At 41.5% G+C, this 20,689-nt stretch overlaps 1 protein-coding gene across 4 annotated transcripts in view; it reads left to right on the top strand.

Moving 5' to 3' along the window:
- The first annotated feature begins 50 nt into the window (after positions 1-50).
- The window catches only part of HOOK3 (hook microtubule tethering protein 3), a 95,591-nt gene continuing 74,952 nt past the window's right edge, over positions 51-20,689 (top strand). For all 4 annotated transcript variants that reach the window (XM_082782703.1, XM_082782704.1, XM_082782701.1 and 1 more), the window contains exons 1-2: positions 51-204; positions 15,025-15,110. In XM_082782703.1, the coding sequence (XP_082638829.1) occupies positions 148-204; positions 15,025-15,110 (143 nt within the window). In that variant the 5' untranslated portion in view covers positions 51-147. The remainder of the gene's footprint in view (positions 205-15,024; positions 15,111-20,689) is intronic.

Genomic DNA, 20,689 nt, shown 5'->3' with positions numbered 1-20,689 from the left:
CGGCTCTGACGTGTCTGCGCCGCGGCGCGGCCCGGCCCGGCCCGGGACAGGAGCGCACAGGGCGGGGCGGGAGGGCTGAAGGAGGGAGGGGGTCGCCGCCGCTGCCGCCGCCGCCGCCGTTGGAACCGACCCCTGCCGCGCCCCGCCATGTTCAACGTGGAGAGCCTGGAGCGGGCGGAGCTGGGCGAGAGCCTCCTCACCTGGGTGAGTGCCCCCGCGGCGCGGCGCCGAGCCCCGGCGGAGCCGCCCGTCCTCTGCTCTGCTCTTCCCCTCGGCTCCCCCCCCACCCCTCCGCCATCTCCTCCGCCCCCGTCCCCAGCCGGGCGCTGCGGGGAACAAAGGGCCCGGCGCGGCCTCCGGGCAGCCCTGCCTCGCCCACACCGCCCCCGGGGCTCGGGGTGCCCGGCGGTGGGGATGGGCGGGGGGGGGGGGGCGAGCAGGTGGCCCAGGAAGTACGGCAGCAGCGTGAATAGGTGTGTGTAGGGCGTAAATGTATGTGTGTGTGTATATAAAACAGCATAAAGGTGCATATATACAGCATAAAGGTACATATATACAGCATAAAGGCATATAAAGCAGCATAAAGGTGTATAAAAGAGGATAAAGATACATATATACAGCATAAAGGTGTATAAAAGAGGATAAAGATACATATATACTGCATAAAGGTGTATAAAAGAGGATAAAGCTGCATATATACTGCATAAAGGTATATAAAGCAGCATAAAGGCGCATATATACTGCATAAAGGTATATAAAGCAGCATAAAGGTATATAAAGCAGCATAAAGGCGCATATATACAGCATAAAGGTATATAAAGCAGCATAAAGGCGCATATATACAGCATAAATATATGTGTGTATATATATAAAACAGCATAAAGATATATAAAATAGCATAAATATATATATACACACCTTTATGCTGTATAGATATATATATGGTTTAGTGGAGGGCTTGTTAGTGTTAGGCCAGAGGTTGGACTCGATGATCTTGAGGTCTCTTCCAACCTAGACAATTCTGTGATTCTGTGATATATACAGCATAAAGACACATAAAACAGCATAAAGATTTATGTGTTTATATATATATATATGTATACATAAAACAGCATAAAGGTATATACATACAGCATAAAGATACATACACACACACACAGAGCATAAATATATATATGTATGTATACACACACACACAGAGCCCTGGCCGCGCCGCAGCGTTACGCAGGTCAGAAGGAACAGCTAAACTCCTCTTCTGTTTCCTTCCTTCGCGTCCCTGCCAGCCTTTGTGCTTGCACCGTGGCTGGCCCCTCGTCCTGCTGCAGGCTTCCCGTGCTTCGCTCTCGCAGGCGCTGGAGGTGGAAAGACCTGGAAGTGGTGGTCTTTACGGGAGGTGGCTGTGGCTGCGAGTCCCAGCCAGGGAAGGGCTCAGAGCAAGGAGAAGGAGGTTGGCTTGCTGGGGGTGATGGAGGAAGATCTGCCGATGCGTGTTGCTAGTTTATCTGTGTGTTTTGAGCTGTTCTAGATGTGCTCCGCTGGTGCTCCCTGTCAGTAAAGCAGCCATGCTCCTGGGAGAAGCGTAAGCGTAAATGCGTGCCTAGCAAACGGTCACATTCCCAACACCTCCTGAACTCCCCAGGTTCCCGAGTCGCCAGCAAACCAGGTCTTTCCTTTGAGCATGAGGCTGCTGTGCAGAAACACGTGAGCTGCTGCAGAATTTTCAGTCAAAGAGGTTGAATTTTCTCTTGTATGGTATTGGTCTATGGTGATTTGGACTGTTGATCCTACCCCTTATCTAGACAAAATAATTAGACTTCAGAGTGTTTTTGAGGCGTAGCATCTCTAGAAATCTGTGTCAAGTCTGAAAAGACTTTAAAACAAAAAACATTCAAATTTGAAGTTATGTAAATACGCCGTTCAAATTTCATCTTTAGGTGCAATTACTTCTAAAATCTTGTAATGCTAAGCTACTGGCTAGCTAGCAAGGGAAAGCACAAAATGCAGAGAGACAAGGCAGCGGCTTCTTCCCTCCTCCCCAAAAGAATTCTTTGTGCAACCAAATATGGTACCAAGCAGCGGCTCGTGTGTGTTTTGAAAGCTTGTCTTGTCAACTTCTGCACATGTTCAGACCTAGTGGGAGCTGGATTATTTACTTTGGTAGAAAGTAAAGCAAGAGTCACCAGCCCTTGTCTGTGGAGACCAGGAGGACAAGTATATCGATGCAAAGTCTGTGCCACATTAATAAAAACTAATACTGATTTTTCTTGCGTTATGGTAAAAGCCTGTGAAAACTCCTAGCAATTTCTTTTTCCATGCTACGTTTGATATTGCCACTTAACAAATCAATTGCCTCAATTGCAAAACTTCGTTGTTACCCTTGAAGATAATTTGCACTTCCTTTAAAATCTAAGCCATTGAAAACAAAATTACCTTGGGGCAGAAAACTGCCCTGAAAATGTAGATATTTCTCTCTCTGACCTTTCCGTTTGTATTAGTACAGTGGGGAAAAAAAAAGTCTTGTGGAGTTGACCATCTATAGGGGTTATTACTCAGCCTTATGGCCATATGACGTATTTGCTCAGTAGTTAGCATTTATTGTCTTTGGCCCTGAAATTGCATCTATCCAGTGAAGTCTATGGTAATGGTCCATGCAGATCCCTTTACATTTCCACCCTTTCTGCCCCATTAAATACTGGGATATTCAAGAAACTTAACTGCTGGCTTTTTGGTGAACAGAAACATCAGTAAATACTTCTGAAAAAGCACTGGAATTAGTCAGCACATTTCTTAAAGGAGTGTATGGGGTTGTGGTATTTTTTGGTAATTTCAGTATTTTTGTATGAATGCGATATTTTAATTGGTTCTGTTTTTAAAAAAAAAAAAAAAAAAAAAAAAAAATAGTTTCACTTTCTTCCAAGACAGGCAAAACTTGCAGAAAGGAAGAAAAAGCGATGAAATGTTTAGCCCTCAGTGAAACTAGCTGTATAAACAAGGACTTTTTTTTTGCCTGGCCTTTCTCTCAAGTCCCACAATGATTCTTGGGAAACCGCTCATTTAGATGGGAAAATAGATCTGTCTTAATTACCATTTACGCGCTGGGTCTTTTCCATTGTGCCAGGGAAGTTGTCTGTTCTTAAGAACTGGTTTAACCTCCCAGATTGCTTGCTTCACATTCACATAGAAGTACTTGAACTGGTTTGTCTATGTTTTAAGTAGAGCAGATAAGGCTTTCCACAGGTCTGAGAACCTGTTCAGCCTAAACTGTATGTTTGCTGGCACGGACACAGGTGAGGTGAAACTGCTCCTCCTGCTGCCAACCTGTGATTTTAAAGATTGGGGATGTCCTTCGCGTCTTTCACCTTGTGTGTCTGAGATTCCTGTTGTGGTTTGTCTAAGCTAGACCAAACTGCTTACCTGTAAATATGTTTAGGTTTATTCTTTAATATTTCACTCCCAACCCCTTTTTGAGTTGCAGCCTAGCTGGGCATGTAATTCTCAGACTTTTAGCTCTTTGAGAGCTTTGCCAGGTGTGTGCATGAATATTTTTGTTCAGAATTTTAAGGCAGGAGAGGTTTTGCTTCCTTCCATTTCAGCAGGTGACCGTGATGATCCTTTGATGCAGCCAGGGCAGTAGCAACTAGGGTGAAGCCGAGCGAAGGACTGGGTCCCAACTGCTGGTATCTCAAAGTTGGTATTTATACTTCAGCAGTTTTTGCAGCCTGCTGTAATTGCAGAACTGTTACCCTACCAAAAATCTCCCAGAAGCCTCTTCTGAGACTATTCTAGGCACTGTGGTGTAGTTATCCAGGCAGTGCTGCAGCCAAAGCAGTCTAGAAAAATGTGGCTGTGAGGTAAAGCTGCAATGATTTTAAAATTGCTTCAGCATATCTAATACAGATTCACACCATCTTTTCTAGTCAAAACTTGTGACAGGTCCTCATGAGAACACCTGGATTGTTTTGCTTTCTGTGTAGTCCTGGGAGTGCTGTTCACTCCGATGCATCACTGAGTCATGTCTTAAAATACAAGGAGCTGTCAAACATGCATGTGGCAGTTGCACTGTAATATGCCTGTAGCTGAGATCAGTGATGGGTACAGGCTTTTTGCTGCAGAATCTGGTAAGTTTTCTTAAACACAGAGCTAAGGTCCGATATTGCAAAGATTGGTTAGCATTGGTACGTAAACAGCACGACTCCCCAAAGAGGTCATTGCTGGGCAGTTACAAGTAGCAGGTTGCTGTAAAAGTATCATGAACTTTCTTTCCTTCAGGATGGTAACTCTTATTTGGCCATACGCTGCTTCCACCAAGTTGCCAGCTTGCCTGCTTTCCTTCTCTTCTCAAGGCCAAATATATATGCTAGCAAATATATATATGCTATCTATATGCTGGTAGACATGTTAAAACCTTATAATAAGTATGAATTTTGTATATACTGTACAAGGCCACTGTTTTTGTTTCCTATATTTTAAAAACACGTCTGCCCAGTTACGTGGCATCACTTCTTTGACCTTTCTCCTTTTTGGCTGAACAATCCTCTCAGTACAGCGTATCTCTGTCTTCTGCGTGTTGCCTTTTCCCCAGCTGGAAGAGTTTGCCTGTGCTGGTTGGAAATTTAGACACCATGTAAACAAGTGCAGAAACAGATTTTGCTTCTTCAGGAAGGCTGCTGGTAAACGCTGTTGAGGCCTCCTTTTCAGAGAGGATCAAAGCTGCCAGAATTTGCTAGTGAAACTCTGTTTTCCCTTCCTGTTCAATTATCCCCTTTTTTATACTATGCTGTCCTTGATCCTTGTGCATCTATGCTTTTAAGTACTCATCTGATTTCTTATGGATGCAAAGATCGCTGGAAACAAGTTGGGCCTGTTTAAACTCTCTTTCAACCCTTGATGATTGACCACGAAGCTGTAGGGTTTAATTTTCTTCTGATGATATCATCGCATCAGCATCACTTACCTGTTGAAGAAAAACCGTCATAGTACATGAGTGGTTGATTATTCTGGTGGTGACAGCAGATCAGGAAAATAGTGAGGTTTGGAGATGTGACTGTTTGGGCAGAGGATGGAAACACTGCGCTTGCCTGGCCAGCGTTTGTGGAGCACAGGCCGAGGCATCTGGCAGATCACAGCCCCTCTATCTGCTGCAGCAGACCAGTAGGTCGGGCTGCCTTTCTTCTGATGACCTCTCACGAAGAGTGTGACCTCTCAAAGAGTGTGTTGTTGCACCCTTTTAGGTGTGGTTGTCTGAGAGACTGATGTTCTGAGCGTATGGTTTACAGTGTTTGAAGGCTCTGGGGTATCTGGCACTGCTGCTGGGTGATAGGGATTTCTTGGCCTGTTGTTAAGAGATCAAGGAGGGGCAGAACAACTTCCCGTAGAGACTGCTGACAACTGATACACAGCTGATAATGCGTGAATATCATAATTAAAGATGATAAAATACATTTTGCATGTGTTACTTTTTTCCTCTTCGGTCTCAAATGTGTCAACAACAGGAAGACAGGGTAAACACAGAATCTGGTAACTGCAGACTTTCTTCATGCATGCATTTTAACCGTGTTAGGTTCTGGTTCTTCATGGCCTTGTCACAAATTCTGCTTTTTTTTCAATTCGTTCCTTTCTGAAGAGCTATTGTATAGTGGTGGCACATTCATAACAATCAGTGGTTCTCTGGAAGGAAAAAAAAAACAAACACAAAACACAGCGTTTTGGTGTGATTCAGTATGTGCTCAGTTTCAGTTCTGCCCCCTCACTTTTCCAGGGGGATTGCGAGATGCTGCTAGGAGAAGAAGCAGGTTTTTCTGCAGAGAACCGTGAACCTTAAGCAGTACAAAGGAAACAACTGTTAGCTTGTTAATCTTGAAGTGGGAGGTGGGGAGAGGAGCTAGTTTCCATCTTTTTGAAATAGTTAAACGGTTAATTGGTGAATATTCAAACTGGGAGTTTGGCACAATTGTCATTGTCTTTATTCCGAGACTGTTTTAAGGCTCTTGAACTGGACGATGAATATTCTGAGGCTGTGTTCTTCCTGAACCATCAAAAGTCTTTTCTGTGATGTGTTTGATGTTGGTAGAGCAACTGCAGATAGAAATTGTGGAGCAGGGGAGAGGGAAAAAAGGGGGCCCAAGACTCAACTGCACTTATTGCTGCCTGTGTTTTTGGGTGAGCTGAGGCACTGTGACAGTTCAGAGAGCCTTAACCAGCTTTGGTTTTCTTCCAACTTCAAAGTTCAGGTTTGCTTAAGCAATTTAATTCGCAAGTCCAGTTCATGAATTAAAAACAGCGAAAAAAGTTTGGCCATACAACAGCTTACACGAGCACAAGGTTAAGGCAAGAATGCGTGGCTGGAAGCACGGGGAAGAGGGTAGCAGTGTCCTTTTTGTGGCTTCTGTTCCCAGCAGCCTGGCGGGTCCTGCCACACAGGGAAGGGGATTAACTCCTTCCCCAACCTGCTGGTGATGGCTTTCTGCCATGCAGAGCGTGCACGTGCTGTTCTCTTGGCTGCCTTGCTTTGCCATATGTGACATGGATTCCCGTGAGTTCCCTAGTGCTTCTTGCTCATAACAATGAACACAAGATAACATGGAAAGGAAGAGGAGGGCTTTGATGGAGAGAAAAGCTCTCTAAGGTTGGGGTATCTAGCATTACGCTCCTGCAAGTGGCAGGCAACAGCTTCTGAATGGATACAGAGCTGGAGTTTGAATGAGCTAGCTCAGGCTGTAAAGCAATGGCAGCTCCACAGTGGAGGTGTGCAGGAAATGGTTTTGGGGTGCTGGGTGTAGTGGAGCAGGTATTGCACAAGTGGATGCATTATAAAGCTGATGATAATATGCTTCAGCCCTGAAATTGGTAGGACTTTTTCACATCATTTAGCTGCAAGATTATTTCCAGTGCTTGGTGTCCTCTGTAGAAGTCCTGTTGGCTGTTCAGAGCTACATTTCTCAGGGTGGCTAAGTTTAGGCACCTCAGCTAGATACCAACTGTGCATCCATACCATGTGTGAGAGGCATTAGAAGATCTGGGAAATTAATTTCATTGATTCCAGAGCTGCGAAGTATTAAATAGGCCTTTCTTCTGTTCTGGGGTTGCATAAGACAATCCTTTGAATCACTTTGTTTGCCATGGTATCAAGGTATCCACAGTTTCATTTCAGGGTAGAAATGAGCACCAATATGTTTATGTTTAGCTGCAACAGATTATGGTTGTTTTATCAATTTTAGTGCCCCTTTGGTGCTCAAAAGAAAATAAACAAGCAACAGGACTTCCACACTGAGAAGTGTTTTAGCTGATTTTATTGTGTGGACAACACTGAAGGATGGCAGCTTGTTCCACAGTGACTGTGGTCTTTCTTGAGGGATCATGGAACTGGCGCAACCTCTGACAATACTTGTTACGCATACCTAAACAATCTCCGTGAAGTCCAGAGGAAAGTTTGCTGAAATAAAGATCCTAAAAATGGAAGAGACTTGAACTGTGAGATATGCCAATTTTAGTGGTGTGCTATACATCTGTGTTACCAGCTGTAGAATCTGTTAAGTCTGAAATTTTATCGTGATGAAAACTTACAGCAATCTCTTTCTGAATCCCATCTTTTAGGTGCTAAGTCACTCTTGTGATCCTGTGAAGACTGTGTGTTTCCACACTGATCAGAAAGCCTGTGCAGATGATATTTCAGTCCAGCTTGGTACTGTTGAATTCATCCTCTGTGCCTTTGGAGGAGAGCTTTTTATTCCACTTGTCAACAGAGACAGCACTTTTCATTTAAATTATAGCTGCAAGAAGGTGGAGTTGCAGGCTTTAAATAGGTATTCTTCTTTCCTTGTATTTTGCAAAGGGAAAGCTGTCATCTATGTTCATCTATTTTTTTAAATAATACTAGAAATGTGTATAAATCTGGACTCCTAGTATGCTAAGTTCTTTTGTCTACCATTGTCCAGGAAGCTAAAGGACTTTGCCTTGCTGCCTGTGCTTTATCTTAGGGATCAATTCGAGCATTTTTGCCTGGTGCTATTCAGGTCTCTAGTAGTCTATCAGTCTTCATATAAGACAAAAGGAATTTTGTCTTTTGCTCACGGAACATTCTGCTTTTAGAGAACAGTTTCATTTTCCTTCTTTCATTAATCTTAAGATACCACCATTCTATGGCATGCATCATCACACAGGCTTCTTCTATAAGTTAGAGTGCTAAATACAGAAGATATCCTGTGCTTCCTGTGCTTGGTTGTTAATGCTGTATCACTGTTATCAACTCAAGGTAGTACAGATGTGAGCCTTTACCCTGTTTGGCAGAAGAAACTGGTGGCTGGACTCCTATAAGCCTTGCCATTTATATTTTTCCATGAGAAGGTGTTTCTAGTTTTGAGGCACTTTTTTTTTTTTTTTTTGAGTTGATAAGGTTCATTGGTGCTCGGTGGAGTGTGAATGTGTGTATCCTATAAATTTGGGTGTGTCATGGTCATGTTCTGGCAGTTCAGCACTTACTAATCTAATAGGTTGTATTTTGTGAAAATAATAAAAAGCATAAATGGTTAAGTACTACTTTACTACTTTTAAGGAAAATATGATTAAGTTGGTGGAAGCTCAGAAAAAATGTTGATTTAGTGTACAATGCTAGACCTTCATGCTAGGTCTTGTATTTTAGTTTTATCATCACAAATGCTCTCTAGTATTCTTTTTTTTTATTATTTTTCTTTTTTTTTTTTTTTTTTTTTATCAGCTAGCATGTTTGGCTTTGAGCTGAGAGCAGGGATATGTTCCTTTTCTCCCTGGGACTGCATAGATCAGTTTTTCTTCTTGTGCTTGTTTCTGAAATGGTTAAACCAAACATCATTCAGACCTGAGTTTCTGTTCATTGTGTCTTAATAATGTGTCAGACTTGAATGTTTGAGTTCACAGTCTTTTAATGTCAGTGGCAATATAGTGCAGTAAGAACTGTTTCTTGATATTATGGCTCACCCATCTTACAGTGCTTTAGTAAGTTAGCTTTAGTCAGGGTATCTCACCTACTTTCTGCACTGTCCCCTTCCCCCTGCCTCCCCCCCCCCCCCCCCCCCAAAAAAAAAAATAGTTTCTGTGGAAAATGTAAGCTGCGTAGGGAGCATTTTTGGTGAGTTCTTTCAAAGCTTTGACATCTGACTTGTTCAAGTATTAGGCATCCAAAACTGTACATATGAGAAGTGATTTAATAAAAATTATATTCATCTCCATGGAAGAATCTTAATTTTGGCCAGTGTACGGGGTTTACATGGCAAGGTTTTGCTAGCAGGGCGCTGCTGAGCCCAGCATCTGCCCCATGTCAGCTACAAAAGGGCCCTGCTGCTGGCCAGAGCTGAGCCAGTAAGTGATGTTGTTTGCGCCTCTGTGAGAGCAGATTTAAGAAAGGGGGGAAAAAAATGCTAGGCAACAGCAGCTGGGAGAGAAGAGTGAGAAATGAGAGAGCTATATCCCTGCAGCCCCCAGGGGAGTGCCGCAGGAGGTGCTGCAGGCAGGCAGCAGCAGTTCCCCTGCGGGCTGTGCAGGGAGAAGCCCCTGGTGGAGCAGGCTGTCCCCCTGCAGCCCATGGGTCCCACATGGAGCAGATCTCCACGCTGCAGCCCCCCCATGGGTGGAGGAGCCCCCGGTGGAGCAGGTGGATGTGGCCTGGAGGAGGCTGCGGCCCATGGAGAGCCCCCGCAGGAGCAGGCCCCGGGCCGGAGCTGCAGCCCGTGGAGAGGAGCCCACGCAGGAGCAGGGGCAGAGAGGGACCGAGAAGGAGTGGTGGAGATGAAGTGTCAGGGGCTGGTTTCAGCCCCCATTCTGAAGGGATAAAGTAGAGGAGGGTGGATGGAGGGAAGGTGTTTTTTGCTTTTAGTTCTTACTGTTCTAGTCTGCTAGTGATAGGCAATAAATTATATTAACCTCCCCATGCTGAGTCTCATTTTGCTCTGGTAGTGATTGTTGAAGAATCTCCCTGTATTTATCTCAAGCCATGAGCTTTGCATCATGGTTTCTCCCCCTGTTCATCTGAGGTGGGGAAGTGGGAGAGCTGTGTGGTGGAGCTTGCCATCAGTGTGAAATTACAACAGCCAGGACTGTAAAGACCTCATCATTTCATTGTTTAGCTATTTGATTGCCTAACGTAAAGTTGGTTTGCAATTAACTCTTAGAGATTTTAGTAAGTAGAGTTCAACAATGTAATAATCACTAAAAACATACCAAAATCTAAATCTGTGAATAAAACTGCTGCTTGTCTGAGCAGTCTGCATAAAGCAGACAAGGCTCTTCTATCTTGGAAAGCAAGAAAAGTTAGTAGTGTATGGCAGAAGATAGCAGTGCTGCCAACTGGCTGGAGAAAAAAGGGTGAATGAAGAAACCTTGCTGAGGTGCTCCTGAAGCACTGTACCAAGTTACAGGATAGGAATCCCGTTCCCCTTCTGACAGGTATGGCTCAGTACAAAAATTTGGAATTTGAGGAACAGCTTCCTGTATCAGGTAATTAGCTTACCGTCCTGAGAAATATTGATGGTCTGTTTTTCTCCAGGCATCGAGGCTGAGTGAAATGTGTTTTAGTGGGGTACTTGCAGATCTCACTGATAGTACTGGGTGAATGTGTGGGGAAAGAAATACGCAGCCCTCCTCCAATTACTCTTGGTACTGGCTTGTGGAGATCTGTATCCCTGCCACTGAGATGGGTTCTTGTCTTCCTCTTGCTCATTTTAGTCACTTTTTCCATCTTAGTTGTGTGCTTTGTTTCATTTGTGCTGATAGAGCACTGATGTAGGCTGTATAGTGCAGCTAGTTGTAATCTTGCATAGGCAGTTCCAAAAACATAGTTGTTAATGGATAAATAGTTATAAAGCAGTATTGGAGGGTACTGTGCTCTGAAAAATAACTATCTGGAAACTGGGGATTACCTTTTGTTGCCTTTATGTATAAGGTAACCAGTGTTTTTGTGAGCTAAGAACCTCTGATACAGATTTCAGGTATTATTACAGAAGAATACATGACAGATTTATTGTGCAGATGTACCAGCAATAAAAAACAAGCTATGGATAGACTGTGCAAAGAACAGGTCTTTCATTAACTCTAGCCTTGAGAAGTGAAGGGTCCTAGAGAGCTTTTTTTTGGTCTTTTTGTTTGATTTGGTTTGTTTGTCCTGTGTTCATCTTCTTCCTGCTTCATGAGGTGCTGGATATCCCATCACAAAGTTTATCCTGGTCTTCAGCTAGTGTATTTGAGAATAGAGTGTTTGTTCAGTTCTCTGACCTTCATGTAAGATTATTTTTTCATGAAACACGTTTCTCCCTCCTATCCCTGGTAGCTAACAAATCCTGACTAGCTGTGTGTGTAATGTGGAACTGCAACTCAGATCATACAGTGTCCTGAGTTCCTGCAGCAATTATTTACTCCCCAGTTACAGACCCCTTTGCACTGAAACGTTCACCTGCTACTCTTTTTCAGTTTTGTATAAAAATTGACAGCACATGCTCATGGCCTAGTGAATTGGTGCCCTGGTTTAATATTTTTACCAAGGAAATAAAACAACTACCATGTAACAAGAGAAAAGGCTTATGGAAAATGTGAAGGCCTTGCTGGGGCAGCAGCTGTGATACAAGTGGTGTTTTTCTGTTTGGTTGGTTTTGTTCATTTGTATTTATTTTTTTTGTTTGTTTGTTTGTTTTCCCCCTATCTGTCTTGGCAGTTAGTTCATCTAGTTTGTCAAGGTTCCTTAATAGTGGTACAAGATGTGCGAGGGGAAAAAAAAAAGGATTGTAATAGGGAGTGGGAATGAATTTAGAGCTTTGGGGAGTAAGAAATGAGGGCAGTATTGCAAACACTCGAGAAGAAGGAACAGTTCCAGCAGGCTGAGAGAGAAGTCTTCCAGGGGAAGCACATTACAATGCACAGGAAGGGCAGTGCGTCAACATCCATTGCTGAATAGCTCTTTAGAGGCACACAAAAAATTACTTGGTTCTCTCTCTCTCTGCAGTTGGACTCCGCTTCAGCATTGCCGCATTCTTGTCATTCTTCTCCCTTCTGGAAAATGGATTCTGCTGCTTCTTAAGAGTGCCTCAGCTTTTTGCAGAACGATCTGAGAAAGGACTAGGAGTTTAAATTTGACACAAGTGTTTAAATTTTGTGTAGTTTTGGAGGGAAGAAAATACGTTCCTTTCATGTATCTGAAGGATATGAAAAAGATATAGGGCTTTTTAGAGCCAAATACAGGCTTTGTAGTATAAATTTGACACCTGAGTGGAAATATTATGCAGTGTATTCCTTTCCTATGCAAGCAAAATACAAAATTAAAATGTATGTGAAGAACTAAGTTTGGAAATTATTTTCAAATTTGCTTTCTCTTCTGTGTCATCTAATAAAAAAGCATTATCGTCCTCAGTTCCAGTCATGCATGTGTGAGCGTGGAATAAAGAGTTCGGACTGGAAATCTGAGCCGTTCTGCTCCTCACTGACAGTTTTGACCTTTTCTTACTTATAAAGTATGATGATAAAACTAGTTACAAAACTGCAGAGATTATGCACCTTGTTGTTCTGTCTCTTAGAAATAGGCTTGGCAACCTCCCTTCTTGGCTCAGTGTGGTACCATCTCTTACCTACACTCCTTATTTAGTCAAGGAGGTATTTCATATGTCAAGATGCAAAATTAATTTCAAGAAACTAAATTCATTTGCAGTACTTGTAAAGTACTGACCACCTTAATGTCAGTATTTCTTATTTGAAAATAGTGTTTTACTTTGTCTAGTTTCAAAAAAAAAAAAAAAAAAAGCAGTAAACTTCTTAGGTTAATTTTTCATTTGGCAATTGTGCAGCAGACTAAGGATTGAAATTTTGGTAATTTAAAGGAATAGTATAGAAAACTTGGAACAAGTTTACATGTTTATGCTTGAAATTTTTTCCCTTATAGCATCTTGAACTGCGTCAAGTATAATCATCCACACAGTCATTACAACCTCCTTCACTGGAGCAAAAGTGTCATTTCCTATTTTAAATTATTTGTGGATTTGGGCACAGAATTGGCTCTGTGTTGCTTTGATAGTGTTGACATAATTCAGAGACTATAGGTAAGCTGAAGTTTTTGGCAAAATAGCAGTTTGATTTTATATCCTATTGTGTGGTGTTTTTCATGTTGCCTTTTTTTTTTTCCAACCCACCCACCATGATTTTTGCCTCGTGTCTGGTTCGTCTATTAGGGCTTCTGGATTCTCTGGAGGAGAAGTGACAAAATGTGTACCTCAAACCAAGCTACATAAAAATTGACTTAGTCTGTTTTGGATGCCATACTGTAGATTTTGTTCTTGTCCTTTTGGACCATGTGCATCATTCATGACTTTTCACAGGTAGCTGCTTAGCCTGGTCACTGAACATGTTCCAAAAGTTCACTGTTTTTGGCCATTGATGGACATGATTGCTGCTTTTTCCCTAATGAAATGTTGGGGTTTTTTTCCTTCCTGAGCAAAGGGAAGAAAGGAACACACACTGAGGGGCTCCTTCTCCAAATTAATTTTAAATGGCAATGTTGATAAAATGCTTATTTTATGTTATGAGAATCTGGATATTGTGCTTTTGATTTTTGAGAGCTTTCTCCACAAAAAAAAAAAAAAAAAAGGTCATACATTATTTCTTGTAATGTGAATTGCAGTGTATTGTAAGACATGTATTCAGAGGGCATTTATTGGGAAATGGCTTGTACCAACATTAGCATTTCAAGTACCACTGAAGTGGGAAGGTTGTACAACGTGTTCAGGAAAAAATGGTTGGTATACCTAATGCTTATGTAGCCTGAAGTTGCAAGCTGTCTTGTAGGCTTTCTTATCTCTGACACATGCAAGTAGTGCTTCCTACAAAGAAGCCCAGGCTTCCCTGGAAGGAGAATAAAAGCAGAGCACTAAGCAGATATTCTCAAAATGTCATGTCACCAAAACCATTTCCAGAAAATCCATCTGCATCCCCAAAAATTAACGTTCATGTAAAGTAAATGATCAGGTAACTTAGACCAGTTGAAAAGACTGTGCTGAAGCGATGTCTTTTCCACATCAATGGAGAAAGGGAGAAAAGAGCTTTCCCTGGCATTTTTGTACACTTTTTGCTGCTGTGGTGGGGGGAGGGTTTGCAGATAGCCTGTAGGCTATATGCATGTAAATGGAGCAGAAGAATAGAAACCATACAGAAATTAAGTGTATCTATGAGTGGGTTTTTTTGTTAAGAGATTGCTCTTGCTCCTGCATAATTCCTTACTTCTAGAATAATACACAGCATCCTTACAAAATTAGATTTGTCTCAGTAAGTGTATTCAGTGCACAGTCTGTAGGGGCAATTTGTTATGAACTAGCTCATCTTTAGGCGTAAGTAATTCTGTCATCAAACAGCTCGGTCATAATGGCCTTGCCATTCCCCTTTTATGCTTCTGAATAACAGCACTTCTGTATCATTGCTTCCATCTGAAGATCAGAGGCTTCTCATGATATGGACTATAATGCCTGTCACTGTGTTAATTAAGTGCACTGAAATAATTAGAATGCTAGTACTCTATGGACCTGCCAGGGCTTGGCAGCATTGTGCTTTGCTCCTTTATCTGATATTAGGAGCAGTTAAGTTTGGAGTATGTGTGTCTGTCTGAATTTGGTCTTGTGGTTGTGGAGAACCTGGGAGAATTTCGTGTAATTAGGGTTACTTTTAAAATATGAGATTCTTATGTATGTTCATTGGGAGGAAGTACTTGAATATATGCTCCAGAAGGACTTAAAGGGGGGACAGTCCAAGTAAAATGCTGTGGGAAAAATGCCTTTTGGGGACTGTCCTGTTGTCAAGCAACATTTACAGCATTTGTGCTTACAAAAACAAAGATGCTAAGCCATGTCAGTAGTTCATTTCTTTAATTGTGATTAAACCTAAAGTTTCACACTCTTTAATATATACACCAAATGTCTTGAGTTTACTCTGCCTGTTTGCTCTTCGGTAGCTTTTTTTTTTATTAGTTTTAAAAATTCCTTGACATTGAAGTGAAAGAACATAACTTTTTTTGTTCTCCCTCAGATCCAGACGTTCAATGTCGAGGCACCATGCCAGACTGTGGAAGATTTAACGAATGGGGTTGTGATGGCGCAGGTTCTTCAGAAAATGTAAGAAATAATTTATCTAATTATTTAAATACACACGGTTTTATTTTCTACATAACTTTAACTGGTATGAATGTATTTTAGTTCAAACATGGCTGGTATTTCATAAGGACCTGTCTATTCCTATTTTTAGATAGTAATTTAACCTGGAATATGTCTAATATGCTTTTTTTGTTAGTTTTCAAATAACTATCTTAAGGGCAAAGGAAAATACATTAAGTTTTCTTTGAGGAAGGTATTTATTCAATTCTAATCTTACTGGAAAGTAAATTGGGTTAAAGGTAAGCTTGCAAGTTCAAAACACTTGTTTTTGTAAAAGTTGGAAGCAGTGCAAGGTAATGTATTGACTCTAATCCTTGCTTGAAAAGCAGTGTACTGGTAATGTTAGAGTCAGTGTCAAGCAGTAAAACTTCAGTGATAAACTGAATAAAACTGTCAATTTGGTTGTTTGCAGAGATTCTGTATTCTCAGGAGTAAGTGGAAAAAATAATAGTCGTTGCACTAGATAATGGTTTTGTTTTCTTGAACTGTAAGGTCACAGAGGATAAAAAGTGTTAGTTCAGCATCTTGGTGTAATGTAGGATGTGTTGGGGGACTACAGGTAAGAATCTAAAGCGTAGCAATCTATATCCAGATTTACTTATTTTCACAGAAACACAACTTTTTATTGCTGATCAGAAGCTTTAGCAGCACTTACCAAAGACAATAGTCCAAATTGAGTATGTCAGTCCTACAGACTTTTTTTTGTCTTTCAAAAAGATACATTTTATTTCCTTCAAATGTTAAGATGCTGTGGTGGTTTCAGTCAAATGGACAAATAAACTCCACCACAACCATTCTCTCACTCCCCCCCCCTCCTCAAAGAGGGAGGGTAGGAGAAAATATTATGGAGAAAAAAAAAGGTTTATGAGTTAAGGATAATTTAATTATGGGGAAAAGAAAAAAAAAAGTGAAGGCTTTGTGGGAGCAAACAGAGGAAACAATTATTCTCTGCTTCCAATCAGCAAGTGAGGTTTGTCTATGTCTTGGGAAGCAGAGCCTCAATCTGAGTCGTGGTTGTTCAGGAGGACAGATGAGAGCCCCCCTTGGGTTACATCAAAGAGTCTGGAACAGGCAAAGTTGGAAGGCATCTCTGCAGTGCCTGGACCAGCCCTGCTTCTTGAAGTAGCATCTGCCAGAGGAGGCTGCCCAGGACTGTGTCTAGTTAGGGATTTGAGTGTGCTGAAGGATGGAGTCTCCACAGGTTCCCTGTGCAACCTGTGTAAGTGTCCAGTTGTCCTCACAGTGAGAACAGTAACAATAGCAACAAAATAAAAAAAAGCTCCTTTTAAATAGGAATTACTGTCTTTCACTGCCTCTTGTCTGTTTGCTGGATGCCACTGAGAAGGTTCAGGTTCCTTCTTTATACCCTCACATCAAGTATTTATATACAGGATTGATGAGATTCCATTGACCGTTCTTTTCTTGAGGCTAAACAGATCCAGCTCACTCAGCTTCACCTCCCATGACGGATGCTTCAGTCCTTTAATCATCTTAATGGCTCTTTGCTGAGCTTTCCTCTGTGTCCCTGTCTCTTACTGGTGAGCCCAGAAACAAGGTTTCGGATGTGGCCTCACACTGTGGTTTAGCCTGGCAGGCAGCTGAACGCCACAGAGCTGTTTGCTCACCCCTCCACCCTCACCCAGTGTGAATAGGGGAGAGGATTGAAACGTGCAAGAACTTGTGGGTTGAGATAAGGACAGTTTATTAAGAAAGAGAACAAAAAAGGAGAGAAGGAAAAGGTGGGAAAGAAAAAAGCAATAACAACAAAGAGAAGAAACAAATGCACAATGCAGTTGCTCACCACTGCTGACCAATGTCATAGCTAGTCACCATGCAAAGGCAGATCATTGGGCTAAATCCCCCCACTCCTTCCAAACAGTCCTTCCAGTCTTGTGTTATCTGAAAACTTGCACGCTGTTCCATCATCTAGGTCCCTATTAAAGATGTTAGACAGGGCTGACCCTTGCGTGTGCTGCTAGTGGAATGGCCTCCAACAGGGATTCATGCTTATAACCATTAAAGGCTGGCTGTTCAGCCACTTTGCAGCCCACCTGACTTGCCACTTACCTATCCCATGCTTTGTTAGCTTGTCTATGATCAAAGTGTCCTGATCAGATGGTCTGTAGCAGGCACGTATAGCAACATCACCTATGGTTGTCTGCCTGGTCATGCTAACCCATAAGCTTTCAGCTGGCTCATCATCCATCCCAAAGCAGAGCACATGCATTCCTGCTGCTCTGTCACATTAAAGGCATCCCCCCCTCCTTGCCTTCCAAACCTGTTCTTCCTAACGAGCCTGTTTCTATCCATGGCAGCAGTCTAGTAGTGTGAGCTACCCTACTGTGTCCCCATGATCCCAATGAGACTGTGGCCTTGTAATTTTCCTGTTTCCTCCTATTTGTTTTCAATGCTGCATGTATTAGGCACTTCACATTGGCAGACAGTCAAGCTGATTCCCAAGAACAAGTTTGAGTGCTTTCACTGTAATTATTCTCTGTAGACACTTTATTATTCGTGTGATTGGAGTGACCTGCATTAGATGACAGGTCAGTCAGGAGGTGGGGAGGGCCTCCATCCATTGCAGCAGGGGGTTGCACCTGCTAATTAGTGCTTATCACATCCCTCTGGTGCTGCTTTGTGGGCAACGTGTACAGGACTAGTTAATGGTCAAAAGACAAATTTACTGCCTAGACTGGAGAGAAAAAATGTCTTAAACTACATTATCCTTATTCCATTGAGAAGAATAAGCTGGTGCTTCTGTGCAGCATGATCCATGAAATTCAGGTGTTTTTCAGCATAGCTGCTCCCCACCTTCCACCACCTTTAGGGTTCTCCAGTAATGTGTACACATAAAGGGGAGAGAATTTTGGCAAGTTTTATAGGAAATGTGCTGATGTATCCAAAAATTAATGTTTGAAAAGTGATTGAAATAGCAGATTAACGCACCCAGTGAGAATACCTCCCCAAAGTTCTCAGGGAATGAAGATGATGCAGGTGGTGAAGAACACAAACTGAATGAGGCAGAACATTGACAAAAATTGAGGGATGATGTTCTTGTCCAGTCCTGTGGTTATATTTCCATAGGAGAGTAAGGATAGCTTTTCTTTTCAAAAAAAAGTTCTAAAGTTTGAGGGTCTAAACTCACTATTCTTTATATTTTTCAACCTCTACCTTCATGGGAAGTTTCCATTGGAACTTGTCGTGGCAGGCAGTAGTGAAAACATGACAAAATAAAGTCACTAGTTTATGATAAGGAAGAGTTTCAGGGAATAATATTAATAATAATAATAAACTACCCATACCTTGTGTCATTTCTTTAGAAGAAGCCAGCAGTTCCTTCCATTTTGAAGTAAGTTTTTCTTAATATTTTTATGCTGAAAGTGGTATCCCATGTTTGGAAGTAAGGACTGTTGAGCAGAAATGCCAACATACATAGCAGATTTTTTTTTTTTTTTTTTTTTTGTAATAAAACTGCTGGAAGACGCTGTGAGAAGAAAAGGATACAGAGAGGCAATTACACCTTCAGAAGCTTTTCAGAAATGTAGCGTGTGATAACATATGGCAGAAATTTGAATTATGTGAGCAAGAGCAAGCATTTTACTTACAGATTTGGGTTTTAATAAACAGGTTGTGGTTTAAAAAGCACAACAAAACAGTGAAAGACATAATTCTTTTTATCATAAAGCCTTTATCGTTGAATTTCAGGTTAAAGTGTAATTGAATGGAGTTCTCCAGTGCTAATAACTTTCTTCTAAGAAATACATTCAGCCTATGGTTTAGCCTATATTTATTGTATTATTCCTTAATATTTACTGTTTATTTGAGTTCAGATAGGAAAGTTACTGTTCCCTCTGATTCAAATTGTACAGTAAGATAAGGTAAGTAAAGATTAGAAGCAGAAGTGGGTGTTCAAGTTGTCTGAGTAGGCTGTCTGGCTAAAACCATGTTGCTTATGCTGTTCCAAGCAGATAGAAGTGCCATAGCTGGCTTCCAGATTGCATCTTTTTTGGGTGGATTTTTGCATTTACCACTAATATTGCTCATCTGTTTCTTACTGTCCACTGGTATCCCCAGAAAAGCAAAAGCATATTTCTCTGTTTTATACTACAGTTTAAAATTTTCCTTTCATCTCTCTCTGGAGACTGTTCAGTACCAGGTGTTCCTCTTCTTTTAGTTCTTTCTTTTTCAGTCATTTGGGCCTTGGTAGATATGGAAGATGGTATTTGTTTTCATTTGCCATCTGAGCATTGTGCCCCCCTTAATGAATTATTCATTTATAATATTATACATTGCAGCATGCTGTGTATGTTTTGACACATGCAGAAAGCAAGAGCCATGCTTTTATGTCTCCCTAGTGGAGAGATCTCTTTGTAAACAGACATCTCCTAAAGCAGCTTACTGTACCACTGTTAAAATGAGTAATAATCATGTGTTATACTACATGTTCAGTGGGTTGGTTTTCTTTTCTTCAGAAGAATATTTCTGTCTCTTGGCATCTATGATTTGGAGAGATGATTGCTTAAATAAAGGAAAATTTGCATACAAAATAAGATGGATGTGGTATAAATGAGAGCTGCTGAAAGCAACATCACATGAAGTGATACACCATTGACAACAGGATAAGTATCTTGTGCTCCAAAGAAAAGTCCCAATTACCTGCAGTGCTATTCAGAGACTAGGCAGCAATCAACTGATACGCAGATGCTTTTATAACCTTGAAAGTTATCAAGTGCAAGAGATTCCCCAACTTTGAATATAGGCTGAGGAACTTCATCACTTCAGAATGCTGAGTTCAAGCAAGTCATCTCAAAGTATTGATTATGCTCCAGTCAGTTTTCTGCTGACCTTGTTTAGTGCAGTACTTCTTCAAAATGAAGTGGAAGGTTTTGTAACCACAGCTGTTCCGCTCTCAACCACACATTTTTCATATTTGCTTGGGTGATGCTTTTTCAAACATTACTCCAAGAGATGACAGCATCTTTCCTAGTGACATGGACAAAGGGAGTTCGAGAGCTCTGAGAATGTGGTTGAGTCGTGATTCCCAAAAATGTAGTAGAGGGAAACTTGTCTGCAGCAAGGGCTGTGAATGAACTAGTACAGCTTTTGGAGGAGGGTCTGGAAGCTCTTTTCAAATGTATTTCTAGAAATTCTGGTGGAAAGCTTTTGATTTGAGATGAATCATCCCATTGGCTCAATATGGAGAGAAACCATTACTGTTAATGTAAATTCTGAACCTTCGTAAGGATTTTGAGAACAGAAATTAAATTAACCCAGTGCATTAGGAATGATTCTGAGGTGACTTTTACATGAGGAAAAGGGTGATCATTCTAGATTTGCTTGGTGTTGATGCCCACCTTGTTGCTTTTCTGCTTACATTGCTGGCAAAATGTTTTTTGCAACATTCTACTAGTTATTGTGTAAACACACTGAGATGCCCTAAAGAGAGCTGTTGCTACTGTTCTAACCACTGCTGTGTGTTAATGATGTACATGTAGAGTGGCTGGCTTACTGGGTGCTGGACCCTGGATACTTCGGTGATA

This window comes from Aythya marila, assembly GCF_965140915.1.
Source record: "Aythya marila genome assembly, chromosome: Z".
Taxonomy (NCBI): domain Eukaryota; kingdom Metazoa; phylum Chordata; class Aves; order Anseriformes; family Anatidae; genus Aythya; species Aythya marila.
The sequence above is the reverse complement of the archived record's forward strand: the minus strand, read 5'-3'. Positions and strand labels throughout refer to the sequence as shown.